The sequence below is a fragment of the Salmo trutta genome, chromosome 28 (assembly GCF_901001165.1).
Source record: "Salmo trutta chromosome 28, fSalTru1.1, whole genome shotgun sequence".
In the NCBI taxonomy this organism is placed as follows: Eukaryota; Metazoa; Chordata; class Actinopteri; order Salmoniformes; family Salmonidae; genus Salmo; species Salmo trutta.
In genome coordinates this window covers 5,139,781-5,166,509 of record NC_042984.1, presented here as the reverse complement: position 1 = coordinate 5,166,509, position 26,729 = coordinate 5,139,781, and the positions used below count along the sequence as shown (strand labels likewise).

Here is a 26,729-nt window from a genome sequence, read left to right as displayed (position 1 = left end):
TTTCAGCTTTTCATTTTGAATTAATTTCTAAAAACACAATTCCACTTTGACATTATGTTGTATTGTGTGTAGGACAGTGACACCCCCCCCCCCCCCCCCCCAAAAAAAATCTCAATTTAATCAATTTAGAATTCAAGCTGTGGCACAACAAATGTGGAACAAGCCAAGTGGGTGTGAAAACTTTCTGAAGGCGCTGTAAACAGGGATTAACAAGTAGAGTGAAAACGACAATTTATCATGCATCGGTGCAACGCCAGAACGACAACAACTAGATATGCTAAAGAAAATGTCCCAACAGATAACACGCACACTGGATAGACCCTTCATGCATCACACGATAATAACAATCAATGAAGTAGAACAAATAATGAAGAGATATTTAAATCGTATCTACCCCAACACATAGTGTACATGTGCACAATAACTTACAGAAGGTACCAGATTTAAGACCTGCAAAATAGTCAGTGAATATTCAGTATGCTTTTCTCTGTGTGCCTGGGAAAACACGTGCAGCTCTCGGCTCTTGACGTTAAAAATCATTTAATTAGAAGAATTTGACATCATTGACGTTTCAACCATCTTGGCCTTGTCTCTGCCTGGCCTGTCCCCTCTGTAGCCACGATGGTTCAGACAGGCCCTCTGTAGCCACGATGGTTCAGACAGGCCCTCTGTAGCTATGATGGTTCAGACAGGCCCTCTGTAGCCATGATGGTTCAGACAGGCCCTCTGTAGCCATGATGGTTCAGACAGGCCCTCTGTAGCCATGATGGTTCAGACAGGCCCTCTGTAGCTATGATGGTTCAGACAGGCCCTCTGTAGCTATGATGGTTCAGACAGGCCCTCTGTAGCCATGATGGTTCAGACAGGCCCTCTGTAGCCATGATGGTTCAGACAGGCCCTCTGTAGCTATGATGGTTCAGACAGGCCCTCTGTAGCTATGATGGTTCAGACAGGCCCTCTGTAGCTATGAAGGTTCAGACAGGCCCTCTGTAGCCATGATGGTTCAGACAGGCCCTCTGTAGCCACGATGGTTCAGACAGGCCCTCTGTAGCTATGATGGTTCAGACAGGCCCTCTGTAGCCACGATGGTTCAGACAGGCCCTCTGTAGCTAGGATGGTTCAGACAGGCCCTCTGTAGCTATGATGGTTCAGACAGGCCCTCTGTAGCCACGATGGTTCAGACAGGCCCTCTGTAGCCACGATGGTTCAGACAGGCCCTCTGTAGCCACGATGGTTCAGACAGGCCCTCTGTACACATGATGGTTCAGACAGGCCCTCTGTAGCCATGATGGTTCAGACAGGCCCTCTGTAGCTATGATGGTTCAGACAGGCCCTCTGTAGCTATGATGGTTCAGACAGGCCCTCTGTAGCTATGATGGTTCAGACAGGCCCTCTGTAGCTATGATGGTTCAGACAGGCCCTCTGTAGCCACGATAGTTCAGACAGGCCCTCTGTAGCCACGATGGTTCAGACAGGCCCTCTGTAGCCATGAAGGTTCAGACAGGCCCTCTGTAGCTATGATGGTTCACACAGGCCCTCAGTGGTACAGACAATCTCTTCTTCATTTCTTCTTCTTGGAGAGAGCGTTGAGCCAGGAGGAAGAGAAGCTGAGACAAGGGGACTCACTGGAAGAAGGAGAGGAGGGGGAGGAGTTGGAGGAGGGACCACCTGCCTGTGGTGTGGGGTTCTCTGACCCAGGCTCAATCTGGACAGAGAAAGGAGATGGACAGATGCCTTCAAAATGCAAGGTACTACAGATAAGGATGCCTAATCTATTTAAAAGGTCACATAGGCTATTCAAGAGAGCACACCAAGAATGCATTATATGGAGACAGAGAGATGCTTACATGGAATCATTCATGTTGTATTGGAAAAACTTGTCAATAATCAACTTACTGGCTATCTTGATGTCTATAGTATTCTCTCTGGTATACAATCTGGTTTCTGCTCAGGTTATGGACGTGTCACTGCAACCTTAAAGGTGTTCAATGATGTCATCATTGCCCTTGATTCTAAGCAATATTGTGTTGCTATTTTTATTGACTTGGCCAAAGCTTTTGATACGGTAAACCATTCCATTCTTGTGAGCCGGCTAAGGAGTATTGATGTCTCTGAGGGGTCTTTGGCCTGGTTTGCTAACTACCTCTCTCAAAGAGTGCAGTGTATAAAGTCAGAACATCTGCTGTCTCAGCCACTGCCTGTCACCAAGGGTGTACCCCAAGGCTCGATCCTAGACCCCACACTCTTCCCAATTTACATCAACAACATAGCTCAGGCAGTAGGAAGCTCTCCCATCCATTTATATGCAGATGATAGTCTTATACTCAGCTGGCCCCTCCCCGGATTTTGTGTTAAATGCTCTACAACAAAGCTTTCTTAGTGTCCAACAAGCTTTCTCTACCCTTAACCTTGTTCTGAACACCTCCAAAACAAAGGTCATGTGGTTTGGTCTGAAGAATGTCCCTCTCCCCACAGGTGTGATTACTACCTCTGAGGGTTTAGAGCTTGAGGTAGTCGCCTCATACAAGTACTTAGGAGAATGGCTAGACTGTACACTGTCCTTCTCTTAGCACATATCAAAGCTGCAGGCTAAAGTTAAATCTAGACTTGGTTTCCTCTATCGTAATCGCTCCTCTTTCACCCCAGCTGCCAAACTAACCCTGATTCAGATGACCATCCTACCCGTGCTAGATTACGGAGACATAATTTATAGATCGGCAGGTAAGGGTGCTCTCGAGCGGCTAGATGTTCTTTACCATTCGGCCATCAGATTTGCCACCAATGCTCCTTATAGGACACATCACTACAATCTATACTCTTCTGTAAACTGGTCATCTCTGTATACCCGTCGCAAGACCCACTGGTTGATGCTTATTTATAAAACCCTCTTAGGCCTCACTTCCCCCTATCTGAGATACCTACTGCAGCCCTCATCCTCCACATACAACACCCGTTCTGCCAGTCACATTCTGTTAAAGGTCCCCAAAGCACACACATCCCTGGGTCGCTCCTCTTTTCAGTTCGCTGCAGCTAGCGACTGGAACGAGCTGCAACAAACACTCAAACTGGACAGTTTAATCACGATCTCTTCATTCAAAGACTCAATCATGGACACTCTTACTGACAGTTGTGGCTGCTTTGCATGATGTATTGTTGTCTCTACCTTCTTGCCCTTTGTGCTGTTGTCTGTGCCCAATAATATTTGTACCTTGTTTTGTGCTGCTGCCATGTTGTGTTGCTACCATGCTGTTGTTATGGTGTGTTGCTACCATGCTGTTGTTATGGTGTGTTGCTACCATGCTGTTGATATGGTGTGTTGCTACCATGCTGTTGTTATGGTGTGTTGCTACCATGCTGTTGTTATGGTGTGTTGCTACCATGCTGTTGTTATGGTGTGTTGCTACCATGCTGTTGTTATGGTGTGTTGCTACCATGCTGTTGTTATGGTGTGTTGCTACCATGCTGTTGTTATGGTGTGTTGCTACCATGCTGTTGTTATGGTGTGTTGCTACCATGCTGTTGTTATGGTGTGTTGCTACCATGCTGTTGTTATGGTGTGTTGCTACCATGCTGTTGTTATGGTGTGTTGCTACCATGCTGTTGTTATGGTGTGTTGCTACCATGCTGTTGTTATGGTGTGTTGCTACCATGCTGTTGTTATGGTGTGTTGCTACCATGCTGTTGTTATGGTGTGTTGCTACCATGCTGTTGTTATGGTGTGTTGCTACCATGCTGTTGTTATGGTGTGTTGCTACCATGCTGTTGTTATGGTGTGTTGCTACCATGCTGTTGTTATGGTGTGTTGCTACCATGCTGTTGTTATGGTGTGTTGCTACCATGCTGTTGATATGGTGTGTTGCTACCATGCTGTTGTTATGGTGTGTTGCTACCATGCTGTTGTTATGGTGTGTTGCTACCATGCTGTTGTTATGGTGTGTTGCTACCATGCTGTTGTTATGGTGTGTTGCTACCATGCTGTTGTTATGGTGTGTTGCTACCATGCTGTTGTTATGGTGTGTTGCTACCATGCTGTTGTTATGGTGTGTTGCTACCATGCTGTTGTTATGGTGTGTTGCTACCATGCTGTTGTTATGGTGTGTTGCTACCATGCTGTTGTTATGGTGTGTTGCTACCATGCTGTTGTTATGGTGTGTTGCTACCATGCTGTTGATATGGTGTGTTGCTACCATGCTGTTGATATGGTGTGTTGCTACCATGCTGTGTTGTCATGCGTTGCTGCCTTGCTATGTTGTTTTCTTAGGTCTCTCTTTATGTAGTGTTGTCTCTCTTGTTGTGATGTGTGGCCACCCCTCATAGCCTGGTTCCTTTCTAGGTTTCTTCCTAGGTTCTGGCCTTTCTAGGGAGTTTTTCCTAGGGAGTTTTTCCTAGCCACCGTGCTTCTACACATGCATTGCTTGCTGTTTGGGGTTTTAGGCTGGGTTTCTGTACAGCACTTTGAGATATCAGCTGATGTAAGAAGGGCTATATAAATACATTTAATTTGATTTTGTCCTATATATATTGTATTTTTTTTTTTTTTATTATTCCAGGCCTCTGCCGCCGCAGGAGGCCTTTTGTCTTTTGGTAGGCCATCATAGTAAATAAGAATTTGTTCTTAACTGACTTGCCTGGTTAAATAAAGGTAAAATAAAATACATGTGTTTATAACAAAGAAAGTTAATCATGATGTCAAACCTATTTCATGCAGCAAGGAGCGTCATGATTCAATGGACGAGCATAAGTGAATGCTAAAAGATTTTGTGAGAGCATTAAGACAGCACCGCAAGTCCTGACCACAAGCTTCCAGTTGGGCTGAGATAACAAAAGAGGGTTGGAACTTGGACCATAAGGGACCCATAGTTACGAGATAGCAGCAGCAGCAGCAGCAGCAGCAGCAGCAGCAGCAGCAGCAGCAGCAGCAGCAGCAACTCAACTGTGAAGACATACTAGACCAGAATGCATTTTATATACGTTTTATTTTATGCGATTGGGTTTTGGGTGGGATTCTTCTCACAAAACAACATTACACGAATACGATCCTCCATTACATCCTGTTCTTAGCCTTACATTTCTACCAGCGCCAGCAGCCACCCACCAGACTGCCTGCCTGTCATACCACTCTATAGCCACAAGGTGGCAGCATTAGTAGTGCTGTTGGGGGCTAAAATATGTGTCAATGCTCTTCTCCATCCCTCCTCTCTCGTTCCTGTGGTCCCACCGAAAGGGTTAGACCCTAGAAGAGGAAGGAGGTAACAGAGATGGAGGGAGGGAGTATCATGAAACTTCTCTCTCTCGCTGAAAGACCTGCTGCTTTGCTTTGTGCTGCTTTTTGTTTCCTCAGTCAGATGGTAACCAAGACAACAGAAAAAACTAAAACAAATCTGAGTGTTGCCTTATCTTCAGACAACTTCATCAAAATACATCGGATCGACAAGCCTCGCTGCAGCAAAATACTAATTATCTCAGAAAGACAAACCATGGTTACCATCTGCAGGTAGAAACATCTAGTTCAGATTGCAAGTCAAACAGCCACAAAAAAAAATCTGTTTGCTGACCACACACACACACACACACACACAAAAAACGATGACTCTAAGCCGGGTAAATTGTTAAGGATTGCCTGTCAATTTTTTCATCAGTTCCATGCTAAACAGTCAATATTCACAGATAAAACTCGTAGAACGATTGTATTTCTTTCTTTCCCAGAAGAAATACCCATCGCCAACATCCCAGGGACATGATGTGATGGTTGTTATTCATACAGTGTCCTAGAATAGGAGAACTGATCTAGGATCAGGCCCCCCCCCGCCCAGATAATCGTATTCATTATTATCCAAAAGACCAAAACTGATCCTAGGTAAGCACCTCCTAAACTGAATACCCTGCCTAGTCGCCCTCCGTGCTTCACCAGACCAGTACCTTAGTATTATCAACCAGGTTGTAGTGTGAATCCTGCTGCTGTTCTCTGCTATATAAAAGCAAGGCTCTTGATGTGGGCCCACACAGTCTGCAGCATGATCACCAGGGCCAGGATGAAGAAGAAGAGCGTGACAGCCTATAGGGAGAGAGAGAGATGGATGGAGAGATGGAAATTATGAAAGAAAAGGGTAGAAAATGATACAAAATTGAGGAAAAGACTGACAATTACAGAAATGCATTGGGGTTGGAGTAGAGGCTGGGGTTGGAGTAGAGGCTGGGGCTGGAGTAGAGGATGGGGTTGGAGTAGAGGCTGGGGCTGGGGTTGGAGTAGAATATGGGGTTGGAGTAGAGGCTGGGGCTGGAGTAGAGGCTGGGGTTGGAGTAGAGGCTGGGGCTGGAGTAGAGGCTGGGGCTGGAGTAGAGGCTGGGGCTGGAGTAGAGGATGGGGTTGGAGTAGAGGCTGGGGCTGGAGTAGAGGCTGGGGTTGGAGTAGAGGATGGGGCTGGAGTAGAGGCTGGGGCTGGGATTGGAGTAGAGAATGGGGCTGGAGTAGAGGCTGGGGCTGGAGTAGAGGCTGGGGTTGGAGTAGAGGCTGGGGTTGGAGTAGAGGATGGGGCTGGGGTTGGAGTAGAGGCTGGGGCTGGAGTAGAGGCTGGGGCTGGGGCTGGAGTAGAGGCTGGGGCTGGGGTTGGAGTAGAGGATGGGGCTGGGGGTGGAGTAGAGGCTGGGGCTGAGGCTGGGGTTGGAGTAGAGGCTGGGGATGGGGTTGGAGTAGAGGCTGGGGCTGGGGTTGGAGTAGAGGCTGGGGTTGGAGTAGAATATGGGGTTGGAGTAGAGGCTGGGGCTGGAGTAGAGGCTGGGGTTGGAGTAGAGGCTGGGGCTGGAGTAGAGGCTGGGGCTGGAGTAGAGGCTGGGGCTGGAGTAGAGGATGGGGTTGGAGTAGAGGCTGGGGCTGGAGTAGAGGCTGGGGTTGGAGTAGAGGATGGGGCTGGAGTAGAGGCTGGGGCTGGGATTGGAGTAGAGGCTGGGGCTGGAGTAGAGGCTGGGGCTGGGATTGGAGTAGAAGCTGGGGTTGGAGTAGAGGATGGGGTTGGAGTAGAGGCTGGGGCTGGAGTAGAGGCTGGGGTTGGAGTAGAGGCTGGGGTTGGAGTAGAGGCTGGGGCTGGGATGGAGTAGAGGCTCGGGCTGGGGTTGGAGTAGAGCCTGGGGCTGGGGTTGGAGTAGAGGCTGGGGTTGGAGTAGAGGCTGGGGTTGGAGTAGAGTCTGGGGTTGGGGTTGGAGTAGAGGCTGGGGATGGAGTAGAGGCTGGGGCTGGGGATGGAGTAGAGGCTCGGGCTGGGGTTGGAGTAGAGGCTGGGGCTGGGGTTGGAGTAGAGGCAGGGGCTGGGGTTGGAGTAGAGGCTGGGGCTGGGGTTGGAGTAGAGGCAGGGATTGGAGTAGAGGCTGGGGTTGGAGTAGAGGCTGGGGTTGGAGTAGAGGCTGGGGTTGGAGTAGAGGCTGGGGTTGGAGCTGGGTTTGGAGCTGGGTTTGGAGTAGAGGCTGGGGCTGAGGTTGGAGTAGAGGCTGGGGCTGGGGTTGGAGTAGAGGCTGGGGCTGGGTTTGGAGTAGAGGCTGGGGTTGGAGTAGAGGCTGGGGTTGGAGTAGAGGCTGGGCCTGGAGTAGAGGCTGGGGTTGGAGTAGAGGCTGGGCCTGGAGTAGAGGCTGGGCCTGGAGTAGAGGCTGGGCCTGGGTTTGGAGTAGAGGCTGGGCCTGGAGTAGAGGCTGGGGTTGGAGTAGAGGCTGGGGTTGGAGTAGAGGCTGGGGTTGGAGTAGAGACTGGGGCTGGAGTAGAGGCTGGGGTTGAGACTGGGTTTGGAGTAGAGGCTGGGGTTGGAGTAGAGGCTGGGCCTGGAGTAGAGGCTGGGGCTGGGGTTGGAGTAGAGGTTGGAGTAGAGACTGGGGTTGGAGCTCCCTAGCTAGCAGGAAGATGCTCCCGCTCCCAGCCCCAGGTACTTCATGTGCCTCTCGGGACCAACCCTCTTTAGGGCTTTACTCTGTTGTCTGTCAGGACACCCTGACTCTGTTGTCTGTCAGGACACCCTGACTCTTTACTCTGCTGTCTGTCAGGACACCCTGACTCTTTACTCTGTTCTCTGTCTGGACACCCTGACTCTTTACTCTGTTGTCTGTCAGGACACCCTGACTCTTTACTCTGTTGTCTGTCAGGACACCCTGACTCTTTACTCTGTTCTCTGTCAGGACACCCTGACTCTGTTCTCTGTTCTCTGTCAGGACACCCTGACTCTGTTCTCTGTTCTCTGTCAGGACACCCTGACTCTGTTGTCTGTCTGGACACCCTGACTCTTTACTCTGGTGTCTGTCAGGACACCCTGACTCTTTACTCTGTTCTCTGTCAGGACACCCTGACTCTTTACTCTGTTCTCTGTCTGGACACTGACTCTTTACTCTGTTCTCTGTCTGGACACCCTGACTCTTTACTCTGTTGTCTGTCTGGACACCCTGACTCTTTACTCTGTTGTCTGTCTGGACACCCTGACTCTGTTCTCTGTCAGGACACCCTGACTCTGTTCTCTGTCTGGACACCCTGACTCTGTTCTCTGTTGTCTGTCTGGACACCCTGACTCTGTTCTCTGTCAGGACACCCTGACTCTTTACTCTGTTGTCTGTCAGGACACCCTGACTCTTTACTCTGTTGTCTGTCAGGACACCCTGACTCTTTACTCTGTTGTCTGTCAGGACACCCTGACTCTTTACTCTGTTGTCTGTCAGGACACCCTGACTCTTTACTCTGTTGTCTGTCAAAACACCCTGACTCTTTACTCTGTTGTCTGTCTGGACACCCTGACTCTGTTCTCTGTTGTCTGTCTGGACACCCTGACTCTGTTCTCTGTTGTCTGTCAGGACACCCTGACTCTTTACTCTGGTGTCTGTCAGGACACCCTGACTCTTTACTCTGTTGTCTGTCTGGACACCCTGACTCTGTTCTCTGTTGTCTGTCAGGACACCCTGACTCTGTTCTCTGTTGTCTGTCAGGACACCCTGACTCTTTACTCTGGTGTCTGTCTGGACACCCTGACTCTGTTCTCTGTTGTCTGTCAGGACACCCTGACTCTTTACTCTGTTGTCTGTCTGGACACCCTGACTCTGTTCTCTGTTGTCTGTCAGGACACCCTGACTCTTTACTCTGTTGTCTGTCTGGACACCCTGACTCTGTTCTCTGTTGTCTGTCTGGACACCCTGACTCTGTTCTCTGTTCTCTGTCAGGACACCCTGACTCTTTACTCTGTTCTCTGTCTGGACACCCTGACTCTGTTCTCTGTCAGGACACCCTGACTCTTTACTCTGTTCTCTGTCAGGACACCCTGACTCTTTACTCTGTTGTCTGTCTGGACACCCTGACTCTTTCCTCTGTTGTCTGTCTGGACACTGACTCTTTACTCTGTTCTCTGTCTGGACACCCTGACTCTGTTCTCTGTTCTCTTTCTCAAAGAGAGAAATGGTTAGGGCAACAATAAAATGAAATCCTTTGTTCTCACTTTTCTGTCACTGAAGAAATCACTAAGTATTATTAATATTGTCATAACATGTCTGAAATTAATTCATGTTTGTAACATGTAGCAATTACATAATGTTTCTTCCAATTGGTGAGGAAATACATGTCATGTATAGCGTACTATACCTGTTGTGTATTTAAGCCCCCTTGGTCACAGAACTGCTCTTTCTGCAGGTCTGCATCACACCCCTCTGCTTGATCCCTGACCTGCTCTGTCAGCTCTGCTGGGTCCTTCAGTCCCCAACACTCTCCCACTGTCTTCAGCTCCAACACAGGCTCTGCATCCAGGACCTGACTGGATGCCGACTCTGGTTCTAGAACTCCCAGCGGCTCTAGAACTGTCCCATGTTCTGGAAATGCTACTGGTTCTAGAACAGTCCCATGTTCTGGAAATGCTACTGGTTCTAGAACAGTCCCATGTTCTGGAACTAGCTGTCGCTTTGTCACTGGCACCTGCTCTGGTTCTGTCCGTTGGTCTTCCACCAGCACTGGCACCGGCTGTGGTACTGATTCTGGCTCTAGTTCTTGCACCAGTACTGGCAGTGCCACTGGTTCATGAACTGTTGCTGGTTCCAGAACGGCCTCCAGTTTTAGGTCCAGAACTGGTTCACATTCTGGTTCCGGCTCTGGTTCTGCCTCAGGAACCTCCTCTCCCTCCTCCTCCACTACAATGAACAGAGACAATAAAACAGGTTAGGTGTGTCTTCACTACTGTTGATGTGGATCAGTAGAACACACTGATGGCCAATGGGGCTCTGGCTAAAAGATAGTGGTGCTCTATATAGGGTCTAAGATAGTTCAGACGTAGCCACGGTACCTTTGATGAAGTCCAACTTGTACAGAGCCCTCTTCTCTGCGTTGAAGTTGACCCTGTAGTGGTCCATGTTCTCATAACCAGGCTCCAGGGTCTCCACGATGCAGGTACTGGATGCCTCATTCACCCTGGCAAGGAGAGGGGGATATAGATGAGGCAGCACAGACACAGAGAGAAGGATAGACAGAATGTGGGACAGACAGAGAGAGTTTGAATGAGACAGAAACAAAATAGAAAGACTATAAAGTATTTATCAGTAGAATGGCCTAAACCGTTCCAAACTTCTAACAAATCGTACTTCTTATCAGTTACTTATTACTAGTTACTTATTATTAGTTACTTCTTATTAGTCACTTATTACTAGTTACTTATTACTAGTTACTTCTTATTAGTTATTTATTATTAGTTACCTGTTAGTTACTTATTATCAGTATCAGATTGAAAATAAGAGGGCACTCACTTTACAATCAAGTCTTTTGCCATCTGAGAAAAAGGGAAAAAAGGCAAAATGATTAAAAGCAATTGACGTAAAAGATAGACAATAACAATTCCAGTATGAAATATGTTTTCCTATCAAAGTCTTTCAATATTGTGTTGTATTGTATTGCATCCATCAACATTGAGTGAATATACATTGTCAGTCACAGGCTCCATTAGGAAATGTGTTTGATGATGTTGTACCCACAATAACAATCTGGACGTACCCCAACCAAAAACCCTGGACGAACGGAGATATCCGTACCATACTGAGAACATTCAATGTCAGCAGAATGATCCCCGACGACTCGGTGACGCACGGCGCGTACAGGGCAAGCAGGTATGAGGTCCGCAAATCCATTAGGGACTCAAAAAGACAATACAGACTCAAACTTGAATTGATGTTTGACAATGTATATAGCCTCCACATTGACTCGGTACCAGTACTCCCTGTATATAGCCTCCACATTGACTCGGTACCAGTACTCCCTGTATATAGCCTGCACATTGACTCTGTACTGGTACCCCCTGTATATAGCCTCCACATTGACTCGGTACCAGTACTCCCTGTATATAGCCTCCACATTGACTCGGTACCAGTACTCCCTGTATATAGCCTCCACATTGACTCTGTACCGGTACTCTCCTGTATATAGCCTCCACATTGACTCGGTACCAGTACTCCCTGTATATAGCCTCCACATTGACTCGGTACCGGTACCCCCTGTATATAGCATCCACATTGACTCTGTACTGGTACCCCCTGTATATAGCCTCCACATTGACTCTGTACTGGTACCCCCTGTATATAGCCTCCACATTGACTCGGTTCCGGTACCCCCTGTATATAGCCTCCACATTGACTCTGTACTGGTACCCCCTGTATATAGCCTCCACATTGACTCTGTACTGGTACCCCCTGTATATAGCCTCCACATTGACTCTGTACTGGTACCCCCTGTATATAGCCTCCACATTGACTCTGTACTGGTACCCCCTGTATATAGCCTCCACATTGACTCGGTACCAGTACTCCCTGTATATAGCCTCCACATTGACTCGGTACCAGTACTCCCTGTATATAGCCTCCACATTGACTCTGTACCGGTACTCTCCTGTATATAGCCTCCACATTGACTCGGTACCAGTACTCCCTGTATATAGCCTCCACATTGACTCGGTACCGGTACCCCCTGTATATAGCATCCACATTGACTCTGTACTGGTACCCCCTGTATATAGCCTCCACATTGACTCTGTACTGGTACCCCCTGTATATAGCCTCCACATTGACTCGGTTCCGGTACCCCCTGTATATAGCCTCCACATTGACTCTGTACTGGTACCCCCTGTATATAGCCTCCACATTGACTCTGTACTGGTACCCCCTGTATATAGCCTCCACATTGACTCTGTACTGGTACCCCCTGTATATAGCCTCCACATTGACTCTGTACTGGTACCCCCTGTATATAGCCTCCACATTGACTCTGTACCGGTACCCCCTGTATATAGCCTCCACATTGACTCTGTACCGGTACCCCCTGTATATAGCCTCCACATTGACTCTGTACCGTAACCCCCTGTATATAGCCTCCACATTGACTCTGTACTGGTACCCCCTGTATATAGCCTCCACATTGACTCGGTTCCGGTACCCCCTGTATATAGCCTCCACATTGACTCTGTACTGGTACCCCCTGTATATAGCCTCCACATTGACTCTGTACTGGTACCCCCTGTATATAGCCTCCACATTGACTCTGTACTGGTACCCCCTGTATATAGCCTCCACATTGACTCTGTACCGGTACCCCCTGTATATAGCCTCCACATTGACTCTGTACCGTAACCCCCTGTATATAGCCTCCACATTGACTCTGTACCGTAATACCCTGTATATAGTCTCCACATTGACTCTGTACCGTAATACCCTGTATATAGCCTCGCTATTGTTATTTTACTGTGTTACTTTTATTTTTTTACTTTTAGTTTATTTAGTAAACTCTATTTCTTCAACTGCATTGTTGGTTAAGGGCTTGTAAGTAAGCATTTCACGATAAGGTCTACACATTTTGTAGTCAGCGCATGTGACAAATACAATTTGATTTGACACACACACACACAGACAGAGAGAGACACACACACACACACACACACACACACAGACAGAGAGAGAGACACACACACACACACACAGACAGAGAGACACGCTACACACACAACTGCTGCTACGAGACACTTAGTATTGAATGATAAATACTCCACAATTTAAATACATTTCCCCCAATCTCCCTTTTCCTAAAACACGTGTAAATATTTTGTTCTATAAATTGTGCCTTCCTGTATTATACCGATGCTAAAATGTTTATTCTACTGAGACATTTACTTATTGTTCCTGTTCTTATCTTTCATTGTTTATTATTGTTGTTGCATTGTTCTAGAAGGAACCTACAAGTAAGCATTTCATTGGACGATGTATACCGTGTGTATCCTGTAGATACTACTAATAAAACTTGAAACTATCGTATTGTACTGTACTGTGTCGTGTCGTCCCATATCATACTATATTGTATTGTATTGTATTGTATCGTATTGTATTGTATGGTATCGTAATGTATTGTATTGTATCGTATTGTAATGTATGGTATCATATTGTAATGTATGGTGTCGTACTGTATTGTATGGTATCATACTGTATTGTATGGTATTGTATTAAATTGTATGGTTTTGTATGGTATCATATTGTATGATATCGTACTGTATTGTATGGTATCGTACTGTATTGTATGGTACTGTATTGTATTGTATGGTATCGTACTGTATTGTATGGTACTGTATTGTATTGTATGGTATCGTACTGTATTGTATCGTACTGTATCGTATTGTATTGTACGGCATCGTACTGTATTGTACGGTATCGTACTGTATTGCATTGTACGGTATCGTACTGTATTGTATTGTACGGTATAGTACTGTATTGTATTGTACGGTATCGTACTGTATTGTACGGTATAGTACTGTATTGCATTGTACGGTATCGTACTGTATTGTATTGTACGGTATAGTATTGTATTGTACGGTATCGTACTGTATTGTATAATACTGTATTGTACGGTATAGTACTGTATTGTACGGCATCATACCTTCATGAAGGCAGCCATCTCAGGTTCCTCCATGGTGGTCGTAGCAGTCTCTACCAGTTTGGTGTTGGTCTCTACGCTCTCTCTGTAGGATCGCACCAGCGAACGTGCGTGGCCCGTCTTCTCCTCCTGCTCGTACGTGACTCGTTGCTTCATGATCCTCTGTCGCTCCTCCAGGATGGCGAGCATACGGTTAAACTTCTCACACACTGTCTGCTTCTGGGTCTTACAGTTGTCCTGTAGAAACACAGACATGCTGTCAAACTTTTCAGACGTCCTGACGACTTTAGGGGATCATTTTTGGGACGTTCCGGGGATGTCGTAAGGACAAGTTTTGTTAGCGGAGTATTACTGATCAAAACCAAGCAGCACTCAACACTTTATGGGTGTACATGACAATACACCAAACTAGAAAAGACACAAAAGACACTAACATCAACATTCTTTTATAACTGAACAACTGGAAAAGTATAACTCATAGATTGGGCTCCCGAGTGGCACAGCGGTCTAAGGCACTGCATCTCAGTGCTAGAGGCGTCACTACAGACTCTGGTTTGATTGCAGACTGTATAACAACCGGCCGTGATTGGGAGTCGCATAGGGCGGCGCGTAATTGGCCCAGCGTCGTCTGGGTTTGGGTTTGGCCGTGGTAGGCTGTCATTGTAAATAAGAATTTGTTCTTAATAACTGACTTGTCCAGTTAAATAAAAGGTTAAATAAAAATAAAATAAAGAAAAAGATTGTATTAGTTAGAGACTGAGTAGAAACAAAACTTCGGCTCACTGTTGATTTGAATCTTGATCTTATAACTAAACAACACCAAGCAACACTCAACACTTTATAGGTGTAAAAGTCCCTGACAACACACCAGAAAAGATACAACACAAACAGCGCTAACCTCAACATTCTTGCAGGTCACTTCCAACTCATTGATGAAGGCTTGGACCTGGCCGTTCAATGCCACCAAGGAGCTAACCCCCTCACTCAGCTCAGCCTGTTGAGAGGAAGGAGAGGTTACACGGAAGAATTACCGTAGCCACTGTAAGCCACGTGTTACTGGCGAGTCAGAATCATTTCACTTTCTATTCTACATATCTTATGATATCATCATACATCTAAAGTGTAATAGTTTCACAGAAGTAAAACCTGTAACTGGCGGATGAGTCAGGCAACTTTCTTTCCTAGTCGAATATGATCCAGGATGTTACAGCACAAATGAACCAATGATTGCCAAGGCCCATCTCTACACCCAGGTATCATCCCACAGAACTTGTCCAATAAGATTTATTTATTTTTTGTTGCTACGGTGTACCCTAATGAACACTACCCAGGTGAAAGTTGCCGTCTGTGATGTCATCAATGTGCGACCCATGCCTGGTCTCACTCACTCACCTTCTGCTGCTGGTAGACCTGTGTTAGCGGTGCCACCTGGCAGGTGTTGTGGGCACCGAACACCTTGCAGAGGGAACAGGTGGGCACCTGGCAGGTGATGCAGTAAATGTTGACCTTCTCACCGTCGTGCTCCTCACAGGTGGGCTGGCCCGCAGGCTTTGACGACTGGGATCTAGAGCTAGGACGATTGTGGTTAGGAGATGAGGAGGAATGTCAGTCAGGATTAGGAAGCCAAAGTAAAAACTAAAATGCCGTCTAGACGTAATTTGTTGATATTCCTTTGGCATCCTTATTTTGAAACCTTCAGGAGAGCGACCCACAGTCCACCAAGATGAGGGTTGACCTGGCCACCCCTGTCTAATCCCATCCCCTCTCTTACCAAAGCTCTTTACATTAAAGACCTCTGTCCTCACCTGGTGGACTCCTGTTTGTAGACGTCAATAATATTCTCTACCAGCAGGTTGCGCTGCAGCCCGTAGACACCGTGACGGTCCAACACAACTTCCTGACTGCAGGACGGACAGCGGAACCTCCCTCCAGACCGCACCTGGAACAGAGAGGGCTACACACCTTACTCAGCATGCTGTCTATAAAAACACCCGCACACACACACACTCAGCGATGCAGGAAGTAAACAGCTGTATCAGGCAGACTTCCTCCTGTTGCTCGTGGCAACGTCATATTGCTGAGTCTCAGTTTAAATACAGAACATTATATATACACTGAATGTATAACACATTAAATTACATGCGCTGAATACAACAGGTATAGATAGACCTTACAGTAATGCTTACTTACAAGCCCTTAACCAACAATGCAGTTTTAAGAAAATCCCCCCAAAAAGTAAGAGACATTTCATGGCGACAGACGTGAGTGCTACAGGTCGGTAGTGATTTAGGCAGGTTACCTTGGTGTTCTTGGGCACAGGGACTATGGTGGTCTGCTTTAAACATGTTGGTACTACAGACTCAGACAGAGAGAGGTTGAAAATGTCAGTGAAGAAACTTGCCAGTTGGTCAGCGCATGCTCGGAGAATACGTCCTAGTAATCCGTCTGGCCCAGCGGCCTTGTGAATGTTGACCTGTTTAAAGGTCTTATTCACATCGGCTGCGGAGAGCGTGATCGCACAGTCATCCGGAACAGCTGATGCTCCCATGCATGTTTCAGTGTTATTTGCCTCAAAGCGAGCATAGAAGTTATTTAGCTCGTCTGGTAGGCTCGTGTCACTAGGCAGCTCTCGGCTGTGCTTCCCTTGGTAGTCTGTAATAGTTTGCAGGCCCTGCCACATCCGACGAGCGTTGGAGCCAGTGTAGCACGATTCGATCTTAGTCCTGTATTGTAGCTTTGCCTGTTTGATAATTTGTCGGAGGGCATAGCGGGATTTCTTATAAGCTTCCGGGTTAGAGTCCCGCTCCTTGAAATTGGCAGCTCTACCCTTTAGCTCAGTGCAGATGTTACCTGTAATCCATGGCTTCTGGTTAGGGTATGTACGTACAGTCACTTTGGGGACGACGTCCTCAATGCACTTATTGATAAAGCCAGTGACTGATGTGGTGTATTCCTCAATGCCATCGGAAGAATCCCGGAACATATTCCAGTCTGTGATTGCAAAACAGTCCTGTAGTTTAGCATTTGCTTCATCTGACCACTTTTTTATAGACCGAGTCACTGCTGCTTCCTGCTTTAATTTTTGCTGGTAAGCAGGAATCGGGAGGATAGAGTTATGGTCAGATTTGCCAAATGGAGGGCGAGGGAGAGCTTTGTACACGTCTCTGTGTGTGGAGTAAAGGTGGTCTAGAGTTCTTTTCCCTCTGGTTGCACATTTAACATGCTGATAGAAATTAGGTAAAACTGATTTAAGTTTCCCTGCATTAAAATCCCTAGCCACCAGGAGCGCTGCCTCTGGATGAGCTTTTCCTGTTTGCTTATGGCGGAATATAGCTCATTGAGTGTGGTTTTAGTGCCAGTCTCGGTCTGTGGTGGTATGTAGACAACTACGAAAATACAGATGAAAACTCTCTTGGTAGATAGCGTAGTCTACAGCTTATCATGAGATACTCTACCTCAGGCGAGCAAAACCCTGAGACTTCCTTAGATATCGTACACCAGCTATTGTTTACAACTATGTATAGGCCCCCGCCCCGTGTCTTACCAGAGGCTGCTGTTCAATAACCCGCCATCTGTATAACCCACCATCTGTATGTTCTTAATGTCATCATTAAGCCACGACTTGGTGAAACATAAGACATTACAGTTTTTAATGTCCCGTTGGTAGGATATACGTTCTTTCTGTTCGTCTTGTTTATTTTCCAGCGATTGAACGTTAGCTAGCAGAACGGAAGGCAAGGGCAGATCGTCGCCTGATCCTCACAAGGCATCCTGATCTCTTTCCACGAAACCTACGTTTCCTTTTCCAGCGAATCACTGGGATCTGGGCCTGGTCGGGTGTCCGTAGTATATCCCTCGCCTCCGACTTATTGAAGAAGAACTCCTCGTCCAGTTTGAGGTGAGTAATCCCAGTTCTGATGTCCAGAAGCTCTTTTCGGTCATAAGAGACTGTAGCAGCAACATTATGTACAAAACAAGTTAAGAACAACGCGGAAAAAACAAACAAAATAGCACGGTTGGTTAACCGGCAACCCTACCCTACGGCGCCATCTTAAGAACACCTTCCTAATACTGAGTTGCTTAAAAATACTTCTTTAACTTGTCTCCTCCCCTTCATCTACACTCTTTGCAGTGAATTTAACAAGTGACATCAATAAGGGTGTCTTTGTGAGACGCGGTGTGGGTGAACGGATGACCTCCGCATGTGTATTTCCAACCGTAAAGCATGTTATGGTGTGGGGGTGATTTGCTGGTGACACTGTTTGTGATGATCTATTTAGAATTCAAGGCACACTTAACCAGCATGGCTACTACAGCATTCTGCAGCGATACGCCATCACATCTGGTTTGGGCTTATTGGGGCTATCATTTGTTTTTCAACAGGACAATGACCCAACACACCTATTTGATCAAGAAGGAGAGTGATGAAGTGCTGTATCAGATGACCTGGCCTCCATAATCCCCCGACCTCAACCAAATTGAGATGGTTTGGGATGAGTCGGACAGCAGAGTCAAGGAAAAGCAGTCAACAAGTGCTGAGCATATGTGGGAACTCCTTCAAGACTGTTGGAAAAGCATTTCAGGCAAGTGGTGGCTATTTGAAGAATCTCAATTATAAAATATATTTTGATTTGTTTAACACCCTTTTGGTTACTACATGATACCATGTGTTATTTCATAGGTTTGATGTCTTCGCTATTATTCTACAATGTAGAAAATAGTAAAAATAAAGAAAAACCCTTGAATGAGTTGGTGTTCTCAAACTGTAGACTGGTAGTGTATATAATGTATACACATTTTGTATACATAGCATTTTTTTATTTATTTTACCTTTATTTAACTAGGCAAGTCAGTTAAGAACAAATTCTTATTTACAATGACGGCCTAGAAACAGTGGGTTAACTGCCTTGTTCAGGGGAAGAACGACAGATTTGTACCTTGTCAGCTCGGGGATTCGAACTTGCAACCTTTCGGTTACTAGTCCAAGGCTCTAACCACTAGGCTACCCTGCCGCCCCATGATGTCGGATTGCTGCACATATCAGAACATTGCTTTATGATAGTAACGTGACTCCAGAGACCTTTCCAGGTGTTTGTGAGAGCAGTGACTGGAACAAGGACGACCTGAAACTTGCCCACTGTGCCCAGAAAACATCAACTGATCTTCCCTCTGAGTAATTGGCTAAGTATTCAGGGAAATAGTCTCTACTCTCTGTAAACAACTCTCAGCTGTTCTGAAACAGCTGTTCTGAGCTCAGTTGGGTATTTTCATGCAAGTATCAAACATTTGAAGCTACAGATCATCATCCAGAATAATCTAATGACCAACCCTTTGTTGATCAACTGGGAGATATAGTGATTTAGTGGCAGTTACTGAGAAAAGACTCACAGACAGAAACACACTCAGTGATCCCGCTTCAGTTTTTTTCCCCATAGCAGAGCAGAGGAGAGGAGATGGACAGATCAGAGACAGAGTGAAAGACAGATAGAGGTCCTAGAATAGTCCTCTAGTCCTCAGCTGCTTCTGGGTATAACGGAAGATCACTCCTCTCAGTTCTCCTCTCTTTCATAACGGACCAGCTGGGTTTGAAGAGGAACAGTAAATGAATGTGCCTTGGAACCAGGGTTGGAGAGTAACTGTCTGTAACCAGGGTTGGGGAGTAACTGTTTGGAACCAGGGTTGGGGAGTAACTGTCTGGAACCAGGGTTGGGGAGTAACTGTCTGTTACCAGGGTTGGGGAGTAACTGTCTGTTACCAGGGTTGGGGAGTAACTGTCTGTAACCAGGGAGTAACTGTCTATATCCAGGGTTGGGGAGTAACTGTCTGTAACCAGGGAGTAACTGTCTATAACCAGGGTTGGGGAGTAACTGTCTGGAACCAGGGTTGGAGAGTAACTGTCTGGAACCAGGGAGTAACTGTCTATAACCAGGGTTGGGGAGTAACTGTCTGTAACCAGGGTTGGGGAGTAACTGTCTGTAATCAGGGTTGGGGAGTAACTGTCTGGAACCAGGGTTGGAGAGTAACTGTCTGGAACCAGGGTTGGAGAGTAACTGTCTGTAACCAGGGTTGGGGAGTAACTGTCTGTAACCAGGGAGTAGCTGTCTATTACCTGGTTGGAGAGTAACTGTCTGTTACCAGGGTTGGGGAGTAACTGTCTGTCACCAGGGTTGGGGAGTAACTGTCTATATCCAGGGTTGGGGAGTAACTGTCTGTAACCAGGGAGTAACTGTCTATAACCAGGGTTGGAGAGTAACTGTCTGTAACCAGGGTTGGGGAGTAACTGTCTGGAACCAGGGTTGGGAGTAACTGTCTGGAACCAGGGTTGGGGAGTAACTGTCTGTAACCAGGGAGTAACTGTCTATATCCAGGGTTGGGGAGTAACTGTCTGTAACCAGGGAGTAACTGTCTATAACCAGGGTTGGGGAGTAACTGTCTGGAACCAGGGTTGGGGAGTAACTGTCTGTAATCAGGGTTGGGGAGTAACTGTCTGTAACCAGGGTTGGGCAGTAACTGTCTGTAACCAGGGTTGGGGAGTAACTGTCTGGAACCAGGGTTGGAGAGTAACTGTCTATAACCAGGGAGTAACTGTCTGGAACCAGGGAGTAGCTGTCTGTTACCAGGGTTGGGGAGTAACTGTCTGGAACCAGGGTTGGGGAGTAACTGTCTGTCACCAGGGTTGGGGAGTAACTGTCTGGAACCAGGGTTGGGGAGTAACTGTCTGGAACCAGGGTTGGGGAGTAACTGTCTGGAACCAGGGTTGGGGAGTAACTGTCTGGAACCAGGGTTGGGGAGTAACTGTCTGGAACCAGGGTTGGAGAGTAACTGTCTATAACCAGGGAGTAACTGTCTGGAACCAGGGAGTAGCTGTCTGTTACCAGGGTTGGGGAGTAACTGTCTGGAACCAGGGTTGGGGAGTAACTGTCTGTCACCAGGGTTGGGGAGTAACTGTCTGGAACCAGGGTTGGGGAGTAACTGTCTGGAACCAGGGTTGGGGAGTAACTGTCTGGAACCAGGGTTGGGGAGTAACTGTCTGGAACCAGGGTTGGGGAGTAACTGTCTGGAACCAGGGTTGGGGAGTAACTGTCTGGAACCAGGGTTGGGGAGTAACTGTCTGGAACCAGGGTTGGGGAGTAACTGTCTGTAACCAGGGTTGGGGAGTAACTGTCTGGAACCAGGGTTGGGGAGTAACTGTCTGGAACCAGGGTTGGGGAGTAAATGTCTATAACCAGGGAGTAACTGTCTGGAACCAGGGAGTAACTGTCTGGAACCAGGGTTGGGGAGTAACTGTCTGGAACCAGGGTTGGGGAGTAACTGTCTATAACCAGGGAGTAACTGTCTGGAACCAGGGTTGGGGAGTAACGGTCTGTAACCAGGGTTGGGGAGTAACGGTCTGGAACCAGGGTTGGGGAGTAACTGTCTGGAACTGTGTTGTTTGTGTCGCTAGTGGGGCTTGGTTGAGAGGTTTTGACAGTTGAAAGCTGTGTACCATTGGAGGGTTCGTCCTGCCAAATAAACTTCACGTAAAAGCACAAACATAGAGACGGTGATAGTCGCTGATTACGCTCACGATCTGATAGAGGCTTCACCTTGACTAACAATTCCTCTTTTGTCCATCTCTATGGCCTGAGTCTGGGCCTAACTAACTAAACAACAGCAGTAGAAGTAGGCCTTGGCCTCCGTTATGAAGATAGGCTCAGATGTCTTCACCATGGCTCAAATTAGCAGTTCATAATCCGTACACCTGTTACGGATCTGTACTGCAGCAAAGTGTGCGAGTGTGTGTACAGAGGTTAAACATCCCTCTCTAACCCCTGTTTGATGAAATCCTGATAGGCATACTTTGTGTATCTGTGTGGATAAGAGGGTCTGTGGTAGACTGAAGGGTCTGAGAGAGACTGAAGAGTCTGAGGGAGACTGAAGGTTCTGAGGGAGACTGAAGGGTGTGATGGAGGCTGAGGGGTCTGAGGGAGACTGAAGGGTGTAATGGAGGCTGAAGGGTGTGATGGAGGCTGAGGGGTCTGAGGGAGACTGAAGGGTGTAATGGAGGCTGAAGGGTGTGATGGAGGCTGAGGGGGTGTGATGGAAGCTTAAGGGTGTAATGGAGGCTGAAGGGTGTGATGGAGGCTGAAGGGTGTGATGGAGGCTGAGGGGGTGTGATGGAGGCTGAAGGGTGTAATGGAGGCTGAAGGGTGTGATGGAGGCTGAAGGGTGTGATGGAGGCTGAGGGGGTGTGATGGAGGCTGAGGGGGTGTGATGGAGGCTGAAGGGTGTGATGGAGACTGAAGGGTGTAATGGAGGCTGAAGGGTGTGATGGAGGCTGAAGGGTGTAATGGAGGCTGAAGGGTGTAATGGAGTCTGAAGGGTGTAATGGAGGCTGAAGGGTGTGATGGAGGCTGAAGGGTGTAATGGAGGCTGAAGGGTGTAATGGAGGCTGAAGGGTGTAATGGAGGCTGAAGGGTGTAATGGAGGCTGAAGGGGTGTAATGGAGGCTGAAGGGTGTAATGGAGGCTGAAGGGTGTAATGGAGGCTGAAGGGGGTGATGGAGGCTGAGGGGGTGAGAAGGATGTGATGCCGGTGAGATTCAGACTAGCAACATACAACTATACATCTGAGTGAGAATACAAGCAACAAGTATATGGTTTCAGTCAACAATGCAGTTTGCCAATACAACCAGATGTGCTTTTACGAATTGAAGCTGGAGTTGAGTATCTCATAACGAATTGAAGCTGGAGTTGAGTATCTCATAACGAATTGAAGCTGGAGTTGAGTATCTCATAACGAATTGAAGCTGGAGTTGAGTATCTCATAACGAATTGAAGCTGGAGTTGAGTATCTCATAACGAATTGAAGCTGGATATGGGTATCTCATAACGAATTGAAGCTGGATATGGGTATCTCATAATGAATTGAAGCTGGATATGGGTATCTCATAATGAATTGAAGCTGGATATGGGTATCTCATAATGAATTGAAGCTGGATATGGGTATCTCATAATGAATTGAAGCTGGATATGGGTATCTCATAATGAATTGAAGCTGGATATGGGTATCTCATAATGAATTGAAGCTGGATATGGGTATCTCATAATGATTTGAAGCTGGAATGGGTATCTCATAATGATTTGAAGCTGGAATGGGTATCTCATAATGATTTGAAGCTGGAATGGGTATCTCATAATGAATTGAAGCTGGAATGGGTATCTCATAATGAATTGAAGCTGGTATGGGTATCTCATAATGAATTGAAGCTGGTATGGGTATCTCATAATGAATTGAAGCTGGTGTTGAGTATCTCATAATGAATTGAAGCTGGTGTTGAGTATCTCATAATGAATTGAAGCTGGAATGGGTATCTCATAATGAATTGAAGCTGGAGTTGAGTATCTCATAATGAATTGAAGCTGGAGTTGATTATCTCATAATGAATTGAAGCTGGAGTTGAGTATCTCATAATGAATTGAAGGTGGAGTTGAGTATCTCATAATGAATTGAAGCTGGAGTTGATTATCTCATAATGAATTGAAGCTGGAGTTGATTATCTCATAATGAATTGAAGCTGGAGTTGATTATCTCATAATGAATTGAAGCTGGAGTTGATTATCTCATAATGAATTGAAGCTGATTATCTCATAATGAATTGAAGCTGGAGTTGAGTATCTCATTATGAACTGAAGCTGGAGTTGAGTATCTCATTATGAACTGAAGCTGGAGTTGATTATCTCATTATGAACTGAAGCTGGAGTTGATTATCTCATTATGAACTGAAGCTGGAGTTGATTATCTCATAATGAATTGAAGCTGGAGTTGAGTATCTCATAATGAATTGAAGCTGGAATGGGTATCTCATAATGAATTGAAGCTGGATTTGAGTATCTCATAATGAATTGAAGCTGGAATGGGTATCTCATAATGAATTGAAGCTGGTCTTGAGTATCTCATAATGAATTGAAGCTGGAGTTGAGTATCTCATAATGAATTGAAGCTGGAGTTGAGTATCTCATAATGAATTGAAGCCGGAGTTGAGTATCTCATAATGAACTGAAGATGGAGTTGATTATCTCTCTCACCGGCGCTCAGAGATATGAGGATGTCAACTACAGTAATGATGTTAACACACTTATTCATAGACTGACTCGTCTCTCAATTACATAGCTACAGAATCTATTTTGACTGCTTTCAGATCCTCTGAGCTCACAGCGAAAGGGCACAGTTTTAGACACACCGAGACTTGAACGCAGTACACGCTTAACAATACATGCTGATTTTCCTTTTCCTGTTTTAAAATGTTTTGCTACGGTGTGTTCTAATGAATACGACCGACTCTGGCGTTAGCTCCTACCTGGTAGAGGTCGTTGGCACACTTCCTGCAGAGGTTGTGTTGGCATGGCAGGATGACCACTGGTTTGGTGAATACTTCCAGACAGATAGGGCAGATGAGCTGTCTCTGTAGGGTCCCCAGACCTGCCTGCTCCCTGTCCCCAGGGTAGGAGCCCTGCTCCAGGGGGACAGACATGGTGGACGGCCTGTCTGACTGAGATCCAAAACACAAGACAAATATCCGATTGACTGACAAACTCACCGACTCAGGGGAGACAGTCGGGTCTCTGACCAGTACCCCTCATAAAGTATGTAGCTCAGGCCAGACAGTCAGGTCTCTGACCAGTACCCCTCATAAAGTATGTAGCTCAGGCCAGACAGTCGGGTCTCTGACCAGTACCCCTCATAAAGTATGTAGCTCAGGCCAGACAGTCGGGTCTCTGACCAGTACCCCTCATAAAGTATATAGCTCAGGCCAGACAGTCAGGTCTCTGACCAGTACCCCTCTCTCTGTCTCTGTTCTTCCTCTATCGGACAGCAGGGATCACACCGCCAACACACTGACTGTGGAGTATGTCCAGTTGTGATTCTTCGACAGCGCCTCTTGAAACTCTGTCAAGTTACTTCTCTCTGTCTTCTTTCTTTCTACTTGTCTACTCTTCCTCTTCTTCCACCATCCCTGCTTTCTCAGTCATAACAGTCCACCCTTCCTCTGTCCAGGCCTTCTCCCTAGGTACATGTTAGTTGGTCTGCCAACCGTCCACGGCGAGGACCGTGTGTGTGTTTATTCCTGAACCATCCACTCCACTGGGATAGATAGATCTCGGGGATGTAGCGATGGAAGGGTGAGTATGTTTGTCAGAGGGGGTTGGGAGTGTTGTGTTACTGGAAAAGACCCCCCCCCCCCCCCCAGTGGGCAGCCCCCTAATGTACTCAGGCCATATCGGTCTGGGTGTGTGTGTGTGTGTGTGTGTGTGTGTCAGGCCATATCGGTCTGTGTGTTTGTGTGTGTGTGTGTGTGTGTGTGTGTGTCTCAGGCCATATCGGTCTGTGTGTGTGTGTGTGTGTGTGTGTGTGTGTGTGTGTGTGTGTGTGTGTGTGTGTGTGTGTGTGTGTGTCAGGCCATATCAGGTGCTGGGTGGTATGCAGGCTGAAGCAGGTCATGCCAGTGATCGTTCTACAGTTACCTCCTCTGCCTTGCTATCAGTCACGTTTACACAGACCCAGCAGGGTAGGAGGCAGTAGTCCAGTATCAGTCATGTTAACACAGACCCAGCAGGGTAGTGAGACAGTAGTCCAGTATCAGTCATGTTAACACAGACCCAGCAGGGTAGTAGGAGACAGTAGTCCAGTATCAGTCATGTTAACACAGACCCAGCAGGGTAGTAGGAGACAGTAGTCCAGTATCAGTCATGTTAACACAGACCCAGCAGGGTAGTAGGAGACAGTAGTCCAGTATCAGTCATGTTAACACAGACCCAGCAGGGTAGTGAGACAGTAGTCCAGTATCAGCCATGTTAACACAGACCCAGCAGGGTAGTAGGAGACAGTAGTCCAGTATCAGTCATGTTAACACAGACCCAGCAGGGTAGTGAGACAGTAGTCCAGTATCAGTCATGTTAACACAGACCCAGCAGGGTAGTGAGACAGTAGTCCAGTATCAGTCATGTTAACACAGACCCAGCAGGGTAGGAGACAGTAGTCCAGTATCAGTCATGTTAACACAGACCCAGCAGGGTAGTAGGAGACAGTAGTCCAGTATCAGTCATGTTAACACAGACCCAGCAGGGTAGTAGGAGACAGTAGTCCAGTATCAGTCATGTTAACACAGACCCAGCAGGGTAGGAGACAGTAGTCCAGTATCAGTCATGTTAACACAGACCCAGCAGGGTAGTAGGAGACAGTAGTCCAGTATCAGTCATGTTAACACAGACCCAGCAGGGTAGTGAGACAGTAGTCTAGTATCAGTCATGTTAACACAGACCCAGCAGGGTAGTAGGAGACAGTAGTCCAGTATCAGTCATGTTAACACAGACCCAGCAGGGTAGTGAGACAGTAGTCCAGTATCAGTCATGTTAACACAGACCCAGCAGGGTAGTAGGAGACAGTAGTCCAGTATCAGTCATGTTAACACAGACCCAGCAGGGTAGTGAGACAGTAGTCCAGTATCAGTCATGTTCACACAGACCCAGCAGGGTAGTGAGACAGTAGTCCAGTATCAGTCATGTTAACACAGACCCAGCAGGGTAGTAGGAGACAGTAGTCCAGTATCAGTCATGTTAACACAAACCCAGCAGGGTAGGAGACAGTAGTCCAGTATCAGTCATGTTAACACAGACCCAGCAGGGTAGTAGGAGACAGTAGTCCAGTATCAGTCATGTTAACACAGACCCAGCAGGGTAGGAGACAGTAGTCCAGTATCAGTCATGTTAACACAGACCCAGCAGGGTAGTAGGAGACAGTAGTCCAGTATCAGTCATGTTAACACAGACCCAGCAGGGTAGTA

The 26,729-nt window shown here is 46.9% G+C and overlaps 1 protein-coding gene across 2 annotated transcripts; it reads right to left on the bottom strand.

Moving 5' to 3' along the window:
* Positions 1-219: 219 nt before the first annotated feature.
* On the bottom strand, positions 220-25,055 carry trim101 (tripartite motif containing 101). 2 transcript variants are annotated; one of them, XM_029718341.1, is made up of 10 exons: positions 24,246-25,055; positions 15,712-15,860; positions 15,299-15,476; positions 14,805-14,900; positions 13,910-14,143; positions 10,747-10,769; positions 10,290-10,414; positions 9,599-10,137; positions 5,920-6,055; positions 220-1,705 (listed from the first exon to the last, which is right to left on the bottom strand). In XM_029718341.1, the coding sequence occupies exons 1-9, from the start codon at positions 24,417-24,419 to the stop codon at positions 5,969-5,971; spliced, it is 1,605 nt and encodes a 534-aa protein (XP_029574201.1). In that variant the 5' UTR covers positions 24,420-25,055; the 3' UTR covers positions 220-1,705; positions 5,920-5,968. The 2 variants fall into 2 exon arrangements, with proteins under 2 accessions (XP_029574201.1, XP_029574202.1); XM_029718342.1 differs by having other exon boundaries at positions 15,712-15,845.
* Positions 25,056-26,729: the final 1,674 nt, after the last annotated feature.